This window comes from Poecilia reticulata, linkage group LG4, assembly GCF_000633615.1.
Source record: "Poecilia reticulata strain Guanapo linkage group LG4, Guppy_female_1.0+MT, whole genome shotgun sequence".
Lineage (NCBI taxonomy): Eukaryota > Metazoa > Chordata > Actinopteri > Cyprinodontiformes > Poeciliidae > Poecilia > Poecilia reticulata.
In genome coordinates, this window is record NC_024334.1 from 7,675,576 (window position 1) to 7,686,732 (window position 11,157).

The 11,157-nt window shown below is 38.0% G+C and overlaps 2 protein-coding genes across 2 annotated transcripts in view; both read right to left on the bottom strand.

The window, feature by feature from the left end:
• kif14 (kinesin family member 14) overlaps positions 1–4,854 on the bottom strand; it is a 25,229-nt gene extending 20,375 nt beyond the window's left edge. The window contains 3 exon segments of the mRNA XM_017304254.1: positions 1,883–1,970; positions 2,069–2,323; positions 3,583–4,854. Coding sequence (XP_017159743.1) covers positions 1,883–1,970; positions 2,069–2,323; positions 3,583–4,595 — 1,356 coding nt within the window. The 5' untranslated portion in view covers positions 4,596–4,854.
• Positions 4,855–5,430: 576 nt separating this feature from the next.
• Positions 5,431–10,507, bottom strand: ddx59 (DEAD (Asp-Glu-Ala-Asp) box polypeptide 59). The gene is made up of 8 exons (XM_008406802.1): positions 10,435–10,507; positions 9,354–10,177; positions 9,100–9,282; positions 8,911–9,000; positions 8,174–8,425; positions 6,649–6,801; positions 6,284–6,412; positions 5,431–6,105 (listed from the first exon to the last, which is right to left on the bottom strand). The coding sequence occupies exons 2-8, from the start codon at positions 10,155–10,157 to the stop codon at positions 5,845–5,847; spliced, it is 1,872 nt and encodes a 623-aa protein (XP_008405024.1). The 5' UTR covers positions 10,158–10,177; positions 10,435–10,507; the 3' UTR covers positions 5,431–5,844.
• Positions 10,508–11,157: the final 650 nt, after the last annotated feature.

The window sequence follows — 11,157 nt, forward strand, 5'->3', positions numbered from 1 at the left end:
ATCTGACGGAGTTGACAAAATGCCAAACTACCTCAATTTATATGATGTTATTCTGAAGGAGGCCATGTTGTAGTTCATCAGGTCCATGAAATCTTAACAATATACCAAAATTAAGCTTTTATTTCACAAAATTTTGTAAATTGTCAGTTATAATGTTGACGCATCATGGTTGTGACAAACAACTTAGGAATAAAAAGAAGAAAAAACTAAAGAATAACATAAGGTAACCAGAGCTAACTAGCCCTCTTAGCAAAGGAAGAGAAAGGAAGTTGTCATGGGGTCCTCAGAAGTTCTGGTGCCCCCCAATAATGCCAGATTTTATTACATTCTTTTCATTTCTGACGGTGTTGACAAAAACTAGGGACACATTTCAATGGAGTTGTAAAATATATAAAAATTATTTTTAATTAAATTTATTGATACTTTTATAATTATTTATGTGACTACTTATACTTAATTGTCATAATATATAATTTTAGTATTTCTTTAAATGTTTTAAACTATTATAATGTATTGAGTTCTGCTCCTGGACAAGGGCTTTTACAGGCACCAGCCACCGACTACGATGTTTAAAATAAAAAAATATTCAGCAAATACCTAGAAAATATACATTGTTGTGCTCATATGACCCAGGTTAGTTTAGTCAGATATTTGAAAAAATTATATTTTGTCTATATTTTATTCAAATTTTGTGCTTTATCCATAGGACCTGTTTTGTCCCTATTCTCAAGAATCACTGCGGGTTTATCAGCTGCGGTAGCAATTTGGCTCCAACTCCTCACCTTGTCATTTCTATATTCTTTGCACAAAATGTTGAAAATATTAATGTTGTTTCCGCATATCATCTCCGAGGTCCGCTGGATTTTGGGTTGCGCCGTGTCAGCTGTTTGGGATTCCCCTCCTGTAATTTCCCCTCAGAAAACACGGAGGAGAATCCGCGCTTCTCCTCCGTGGCTACCTGTCACATTCAACAGGCTGCATTAAGCTCCCAGTCGGGGAAAACCCCTGATTTAGATCGGAGCGGCCACGACTATCCACCTTAACACACCATACAGTATAGGATGATTGGTTACGAAATCACCAGCAACAATCTTGGATCGGCCAACGATCTAAGATTGTCATAAGGGGAAAATGGGGGCAAAAAAAAATCATGTAGCTGGATGTGCCCATCTTCTCTATTTAAATCTAGTGATTAGGGGCAATATAGTATACAGACTTCATAATCTGCACTCTTTTGGTTGAATGTTGTATTTATTTCCACTTTGGTTTTATGTTGTGTAGTTTTTATTCAAGTACGCTTTTTGTTAATGAAGACTGACTGAGACCATTTTATTTAGGTTTTTTATTGGTTTGTTTATTTAGTTTATCAGTTCTAGTGTTATGTGTTCTTCAGAAAATAAAGTATATCTACCTATGGCAGGAAATCGCATGCATTAATAGTAATTTCCATTAAATCAGTGTCAAAACGTCTTGAAACAATATTATCGTTTATCGCAATAATTTTTTAGACAATTAATCGTCCAGCAAAAAATGTCTTATCGTGATGGCCCTAATTGTGCCTGCTAAACGCATAACGCTTGATTTGGATTTAACAGAAGGGGACATAATTGATATTCATTTTAATTGTATTTTTTGATTAGTTGTTTTTAAGACTGGTTGTGGGTTTATATAGCAGTTCACTGACGATGTTTTCCCATACCATATAATTACTCAATKATATTTTTACTTTTATTGTCTACTTAACATCTTTTAATACAAAAACAAGGTGGACTGCCTCGGCGCCCGACCACCGGRCTTAGCAAGTTTTCTGGGGGAAACCCTGTTATGGCAAATTCACTCTGGAAAAAAGGTCAATGAGYAATMTATTTCAGTGTGAATCTACCTCTTCATCTTTTATTGAGGCCAATTTCATAAATAGCTCTTGGCAGAAACGTGGGATGACCCCAGCCTCCTCCTCAAAACCCATCATTCTGAAAAAACCAGACACAATCAAGCCAAGCAAAGTGAAAGATTTACAAATTTCATAAAGGCAAACAGATGAACTGACAAAAACTCCAAAAACACTCACGTGTATGATTTACCAGAACCCGTCTGGCCGTAGGCGAACAAGCAGGTGTTAAATCCTTCGAAGGCTCTCTGTAACAAAGGCCTGGCCAGGGTCTCATACACAGTTTTTTGGCTGGCGAAGGTGGGGTCATCTCCATCCACAGAGCAGAAAGAGAAGTCATATGTGAAGGAGTAGTTTTGCCTGGACTCTGGATGCTGGACAYTTGTCTCCTGGCTGTTCATAAAGATGACYTGTGCGGCCTTTTCAGCCTTCTCTCTACAACACAGTAGAATATATAAACAGCGTGGAAAATGCACTTCATTTCAATTTCAGTGTGATAGTGTTTAAATAAAGAACAGCCGTGTTGCAGGGCACTTTAAAAAGCATCAATGGTTTAAATTAGGACAGAAATCCTAATTAAAATAGTGTCTTTCAAAACTATCCATATGTCTTTAACTTTTTCAGATTTTTCCACATCATAAGATCAGATACTTGTGTTTTGTTGAAATTTGTATGATAGACCAAAACAAACCATCACAAAACTGTGAAGTGGGAGGAAAATTATACCGAAGTTGGATGTCAATCTTTTTTTTTCTAAATAAAAATTTGAAAAACGTGGTGTGCAAATATTTGCGTTATATGCACACCACGTTTGCATTTTTTTTTTCAGTTTACTTCTAGGATTGACTGAATTTAGCTCAATTTTTCTTCCAAACAGACCTGAACAGTTTTTCTCTCCCTGTTAAAGAAAAGCAGCCCCACACATGATGCTGCCACCACCTTGTTTCACTGTGGGAATGGTGTCATCAGGGTGATTAAGGTGTTAATTTTTCCAAAAACACATAGCATTTTGCATGCAAGCCAGAGCACCTTCTTTCAACTTATTACTTAATATTATTACTTACTTAAGGCTTGTGACAAATTTCAAAGACAAATTCTTGCAACTTTCTGCTTGTGGCTCTTCTAGAAATGCCAGATCTGTAGAATTCAGTTCTGTGTAGGCCCTCCAGAATTGCCATGGTKTTCTTGGCTGCTTTTCTGATGTTTTCTTTGCCTAGCCAAGAAGTAGGTACCATACCTTGCTAGGGTTGCAATTGTTCCATTTCCATTTTTTTTAGGATTGTGGACTGTGTAGCGTTCTATGAGATGCTTAAAACTTGGGATATTGCTTGATAACCTGTTTTAAACTTCTCCACACTGGTTTCTCTTCTAGATCCCTTTGTTTTCATAATATGTTTTGCCCACTTAATATTCTCTAACAAAACTGTGAGGCATTCATAGAACAGATGCACATATTCTTAGATTAAATTACACCTATGCAAAAATTCAAAGGGCACTTAGGACAAGATATTATTCATGGGTATACTTTTGCAGAAAATTGTTCATGTTTTTGTTGATAAAAAAAATTATCCACAAGTAACAACATTTTGTTGGATTAAGTAAAAGTCAAAATACAGAACATTGAAGCGTGTGGCTGTGAGGTTAAAAAGTTGAAGCTTTTTGCAAGGCTCTGAAGACAATAATGACCCACAAACCTGGCACTGAAGGGTCGGACCCGGACAGCCACAGTCACTGCGCTGTTCTCCATCTTAAATGACTCCTGATGCCCAGCAGCCTCACATGGGTGGCTCAGGGGTTGGTCAGCAGGGGCTGGAGTGGACATCCTTGCAAAGATGGCGTCCCCTTGTTGATTTGCGGTGGTGGGCTTTCTCTCCGGCACAGCAGCGTGGTTTTTATGCACACTTGAGGATGCCTTGCTAACTCTTGGAGTTGTAACTGGTTTGGCGTTTTCTGCTTGCTCAGCTTTGGGTTTGGGCCTTTCCAAACTTGCAGATTTACCTACAACCTGCTTTGGTGCTTCTTTGAAAGCCAGTCTCTCGAAAACGTCCCTTTTAGCGGCGATTTTCTCAAACGGCGTCCTCTTGGTGGGAGTTTTAAATGTCTTAGTCGAATCATCTAGATGCCTGGCAGCAAATGATGGCGTTTTGGTTTGCGCCCCGGGAGTTGCAGCTTCTGATCCCTTTATTTTGAATGCAGTTTCTCTTAAACTTGCCGACCTAAATAAACTCGCCCTGCCATTTGGTTCACTGAGTACTTTTGAAATTGGCTGTGGGTCAGCAGTAACGCTGACCCCACGCACGGCTTTATGCATGGAGGGCGTCCTGGTCCTTCGCTGTAGAGTCAGCCTCTTCTCTGGAGCAGGAGTGCTGTTCTGGCTGCTTTCGGCCAACGATTTCTCGGCACCACTCTTCCTCCTTGACCTCCTTTGTAGAGCGAGTCTGCTTCGGTAAGGTGTTTGCAGCCCGCTGCCGCTTTTTGACAGYGCAGAGACGACATAGGTTCTGTTTACTTGACGGCTTTTATCTGATAACCTGCTCTCTTCAGCCCCCGATTCCGCACCCGATATCCCACTTTTTCCTAAAGATGTGTCTGGTACCTTTACATCGCCCTGTCGGTTTCTGCCRCCGGGTGTCTTGGACGTTGATGCTGACATTAGATGGTCGTAATAAGTTGTATGCTTCCTTGCCTGTACGCTAAATATAGACATTGCGACGTTCCTCAAAACGCTCGGGATTAGCTAGTTAACGGTTAACKGTAACTGTACACTTTCCTAACGCTCCTCAGCATCTAAAAAAAAACTAAAACTAATTGAAGTACATCGTAATTTACTTATTAAAAGTAGATGGAGTCCCGTCCGATGTMAATGGCCCCACTAAAAACAGAACTACTTTATTTATACTTTCATGTTCGCTTCCGCCTTCGCCCGCTTCAATTTCAAATCGCGACCGTCAGTGACTGTTGATTGGCTGAAGTAATAGCGTCACGTTTTTGGCGCATTCATGCAACCACGTTAAAAGGACACTAGGTGGCAGCATATGTAAGATTGGTTTTATCTTTTAGTTGCGTACTCCAAAAGCTACAAGTCAGAACTCACTTTARATGTCTACTATAAAATAAGTATGATCAGTTTTCTATTTTTTAGTTGTCTTTAAATAGCTAAGATAAATCTGCCTTCYCTTGTGACATCTATTAAGGATTAAGGCAGCAATTAAAACAAGAGTAGTTTATAAAAAGGATTCAGACTGAAATTAAATTATGCTTCAAAATCACAATAYTTTAGAACCCACTCATCCCTTGTCATACTTTTGCCAAGTATCCCAACTGACCGACTCTATTCTTGTAGCCATTGTGATGTCATTGACGAAATACGCACATAGCAGTTATTTTATTTCTAGTGCACTTTTTAGAAATGCATCTTGTGAAATGCTGTGGAGAAAGCGAATCTAATTACTCAGCAGTGCTTTTTATTGTCAGTGTACATTTTTAAAAATACACTACTGACAACTATCTTTAAAAAAAAAACACACACACTATTTGTCTCAAAAAGAAACAAATTAATCAAACTTTATTTGTTGAAAAGATTTTACAAAAAGATAGATAATAATAATTTGCTCAACACAGCTTCACTGTGTTGGCCACTAACCAGAGGCATAGTGCCACCTGAGTATTTTGGGGGTCAAACAGCCCATAATCTTATGAAAGAATTTCAAACATAAACACACAATTATAAAAATAAATTTTTTTATCAAGTGGAAACTAATTGCATGAAATCCAAAGAAAATGAGAACATTTTCAATTCATAACTTTAGTAGCTGTAGCTGCATTCTTACAATGTTTACAAAAAGGGATAGTCAAACTAGAAAATACATGTTTATTTGTAATTAAACAAAACACAAACTTAACATTTAATATCTTTATAATAAACAGAAAACCCTAGTACAGGTTTGACCAATCAGTTACTTCTTGCGACGGTCATGTTTCTTTATGATGTCCAAGAGGTTGTTTTTAGTAACCAGTATGTCGTCATGTTGCATCTTGTTCTTCTGACTTTCCCTCTTCTGTTGTTCAAAGAGGTATGGTGAGTTTAGGAGCTGAGGGGGCAGGATGGACCCAGTGGGTTTGACCCTGTTCACCACCTCCAGGAACAGCCGTTTGTTGTTGTTGTTCAGGAAGGTGATYGCTGTTCCCCTGTGGCCCAGCCTTCCCGCCCTCCCCACCTGGTGAGGAAACATAAAAGATGAAATAGGAGAATTATTCTGTGTTCCATTTATATCCAAAATGCTACAAAAATAATAAGAATTAACAACATTATTAGATTTTTTTTTTTCAATCTGTAATGTTCTAGTTATAACCTATACAGTAATTTTGAGTGAAGTATGAGATTAGTTCACTAACCTGATGCACATACTCATCCATTGTGTTTGGCATGTCAAAGTTAACCACTAATCTCACGTTGACAAGGTCTAGTCCTCTGCCCAGCACACCTGTACTGATTACYACTTCAAAGTCTCCATCCAGAAGACCCTAAAAAATCARAACACATTTTACACAACAGAAACTTGACAGACTGTATGAGCTTTGCTGGGTCTAAAAATATTACAATGAATTTTACTAGATTAAAATGTAGAATAATGGAACWTTGGTAGGTCCGTGGTTGAGTAACTACAATTATTAATTCAAGAACATCGATCTTTTTCAGTGAACACTTGGAGCTCTTTTATTCTTCCATGTATCAATATTCTGCATGCCGTTAAYCTCACCTTAAGGATGCGGTTGCGCTCCCTCTGGTTTTTGTCAGAGTGAATTGCTACAGTAGTTAGGCCCGTCACCTTGGCAACTGCCTCACACAGGAGATCGGCACCCAGTTTACAGTCGACAAACACCACGACTGGAGGCTGGAACAGTTTGTTATCCTAGGAGGATGGAAACTGTATTTATTACAACCATAAAGTTGCTGCACTAACAGAATGTATGGCTACAGTGAYTATGGCCGTATCCAGCGAATTAGAATGAGGCTCATTTATCAAATTAAAAGTACCTTTTGAAAAGAATATCTATTAAGCAGGTATTAAACATACTTTTCAATAAGCCCACTGTATTAGAAATATTTTTCTTAATGGGCTGATATAATGCTTTCATCTTAAATATTATGTTTTCATTACAAGTAATAAAAAAAACAGAAATAAAAGACTGAAGATGTCTGTCATTAATCTATGTTCCATTTAGTGAATTTAGTTACTAAAATAAATGAACTTTTCAATAATATTTTAATTTATTTAATAATGACTGGGTTTTTTTAGCCATTTTATAGGCTGATAGTAAAAAAAAAAACTGCAGAGTCCAAATACAAATCCTCCATCATATGTTTGAGCTGGATTTGCTGCCATTTGAAAATACTTAGCAAATATAACACACCAGGAGAAACTTTATAAAGCATTTTTAAGTGCTTTAATTTTTTTGCAAACATAATAAGTAATAATATTAAGTAATAAGTTGAAAACCACATTCATTGAAATACAAAAAATAAACACTGTATAATGAATGTATATAATATCAATTTCCTTCATTAATAGAATTTTTGAAACAAATGAACTTTTTAGCCACATTTCAATTTATGTTTGGAGTAACCGATTTCTCCTTTTTAAAATCATATTGGCACCATAGTTTTGTATTTCTCATACACTTGCCCCTGTCTTTACAGAGTTATTTTCCACTTAGTACTAAAAGAGTTCTGTAATTCTTCTAAAAGTGAGGTTATTCTCAGGTAAACTATGGCTTAACAGTTTTGCCCTGGATCAAATAGACCAGACCTCCTTCTCCTTTCTTTGGATAAATGTTGTGGGCCATTACTTGGATTCCTGGACTGAGGCCATGGCTCCAAGGCTGTGGTAATTGCAGTATAAACATGGTGCTAAGGGAGACTGGTTGTTGGAGTTTAAGGAATTCCTACATACAGTTGCCAACAAAAAAAATTAAAAATAAGCTGGTACCCGTACATGRCAGGACTGGGAGATAAGAACAAAGACGAAAATATGGGTGTGATTAGCAAAACAAATGTCAAATCTCCAACTACAATACTTCTTGTGCTACTCTCTAAACAAGTTGGATTTGTTCTTTGTAGTACACCAAGATCTTATACAAAAACAAAGACCAATTTTGAAACCTAAGCAGGAAATGGAAATAAGGTTACAGTGACACTCCATCCAAAATCTCTCCTTTTACCCTAAAACTTAAGCAATTTTTGCCTTTAGCTTTTACAAATAAAGCTAACAAATATAAACTTACATTAAGAATTTCAAACAGCTTCTTCTTCTTAGAGGGTTCCTCCACCCAAAGTAGGATCTGCCTGACGTTAGCACATGGTTGGTTCTTCTCACCGATGACAATGCGTACAGGGTCATGGACCAAGCGAGCAGCCAAGTCCTCCGTCCCTGCTGGGATAGTGGCCGAAGCCAGTAGAGTCTGGTGTTCCTCTGTAACATGCTCCAGAACCTCCAGAACTTGTTGCTGGAAGCCCATCTTCAACATGGTGTCAACCTAAAAGATACACCACAGGAGTCATGTTGTGAAAGGATTTTCAGGATATAATTATAAAAGATTAGCTAGTCTTTGTTACCATGGAGCTACATATCTTCAAGTACTTTTTCACCACTATTATTGACTTGTCTCTGAAACTGCAAACATTAATCAAGAGGAATTTTTTTGTTTGTTTTAGAAGTGCCAAGCTAGGAAGACTCTCCTTTTTACAGGGCCTATGATAACTTATACTTTTTAAACTGTTGTACATTGCTACAATCTGAATTTTATTGGTATTTTTTCTGGATTTTAAATGATAGACTAATACAAAGTAGAAAAGTAACCCCTGTACACTACATAGGTTTACTCCAGAAAACCTGCTTAGCTTGTTTGCCGGGGCACTAGGGCAGTCCGCCATGTTTTTGTGTTATAAAAATGACAAAATGGGAAAAAGTTCAATGGGTATGAATAGATATTTTCAAAGCATTATRTTAAAGTTGCCTTACCTCATCAACCACCAAAATCTTTACTTTGTCAAGTTTAAGTGCTTTTTGCTTCAGGATTTCAATGAGCCTCCCAGGCGTAGCAATAACAATCTAACGGAGATTAAGAGAAACCAACATGATGATGGGGAAGAAATGCTACAAAATTTCACAAAACAATGCTTTGACTGGAGTGAAAAACAGGGACTTTACTTTGATGCTGCTCTTGAGGCGGTGCAGCTGCGGGGGAAGAGGCATGCCTCCCACAAGCAGGGCTGTTCTCATGTTAGGGATGCCCATCACCAGCTCCTTGGCCTGTCTCTCTATCTGTATGGCCAGCTCTCTGGTGGGGGTCAGGATCAGACCCAATGGGCTGCATACGCCATGAGCTGCTTCCTGAAAGTAACAATGAAAAAGAATGACTCAGTTTCTGACATCTTCCTGTGAAGGAGGTTAGATTACCTTACCTCTAGGGCTCTCACAACCACAGGCAGCAGGAAAGCTATGGTCTTCCCTGATCCTGTGTCAGCGCTGGCTATCACATCCCTCCCTGTGAGGCCAACAGGCACCATCTGCATCTGGACCGGCGTTGGAGCCTCATAACCAGCTTTTTTCAGGTTGCCACTTAACAGGGATGGAAAACCACAGTGTTCAAACTCAACAATAGGTCTTCGGACATCTTTTCCCTCGGTTTTAATGCCAAGCTCCAATCTAATKCGTTCCACCTGTTCATCTGTGAGGCCGGAGATGAACGGATCTTCCCTGTAGGAATAGCCTGCTTCACTTGTACCCAGATTTATGGCTGGATGGTGAGGCTGAGAAGTCATTCCATCTGTGTTTTTATCCTTGAAATTAAAGGCATCAWCTCCAGTCCTAATTCCCATTTGCAGTAAATGATTGGCTTTGCATTCAAGGCTGCAAACATCATTATCAGTAGCATCACATATGTACTCCCCATAACGTCCGCACATCACACAGACAGGCTCTCCTGGCTCAGGCCATCTCTGGCTCTTTTTGAAAGATTTCACTGGTTCCTCTTCTTCTGCGTCATCTGAGGAGGACTGAGCTGCAGATTCMCATTTTGCGGTCTCCGTCAAATGTTCCCCTTTGTCAGTCTGTGTTTTTAAGTCTTCCCATGCTTCATCTTTCTGCGTGGATGCCTGCAAGTTTATTTGGTCACAATCCTCTTGATCAGTCTTGCTTTTCTTATTTAAGCCGTGCCCTGGTTCCTGGACAGGTCTCTTTACTTTCAGTGCTCTTGGCATAAACATTGAAGCGGTGGAAACGGGGTCTACGATGTAGAAATGTGAAGAAAAAAAATATAATAAATACAAATAATAAAGGGTGAATAAATGAAAAAAGATAGCGCCCCGAATGGCTGCTGTGACTTTAAAGTCTTGTAAAGCCACACTAACGTTATGAGCAAGGCACAAGCGTTTTGTACGTTTTGTGTTGTATATCTATTATTATATTTTCACCAATTACAATTCACAAATGTAAGAAAAATATCATMAATTTCTCTTTAGTACACGGTGATAGCATGAATACCTTCACGAGTCTCGTCAAATCTTCCAAAACAACCACAGAGCGCGCAGTGATGACGTAATTACGCACTGCAATGTGGGTAAGGTAGTTCTTCGTTTATTTAAACAATAWCTAATACTACAAGGTAAAAAAGGAATGAGTTAAAGTTGATAAACGATTGCATATTTAATTTTGTGGTCAACACATGAAATATAACAGTAATGAAGCTGAATTTATCTTAACTTTTTATGTATAATTTATTTATAATTTTTGTTTTCATACACAGTGTAACCAAACAAAWTTTTCACAGATAAATAGCGGTAAATATGTCCAACAATAAAACAAACACAACAAAGCTGATTTGTRTGCAAGTACTGGTAAGATAAATGTAGCAATGTTCCTCTGTTTCTCAAAAAAAGTGCAGCTCAGCTTATTTTCATGATTAAATCTCTAAAGGTCATAGCATAAATACACCTCTGAGAACTGAAAATATGCTAAGGTGACAGCAAAAGGTGAAGAATGATATATGTTATGATATAAAAAGAAAAATAAAGTTGAAAAAACTTGCTGGTGCACTGTAGTTCAGATGTAGGTGCATTGTTTTTGTTGTGCCAACTTACAGGAATGGGACTTTATCATGCACTGATAAAGGCAAATAAACATACCATATAAAAATCTAATTAAGCACATTTCTTTTCAGTAAATCAATTACATTATATAGCAGTTAGAAAAATTAAACTATATATA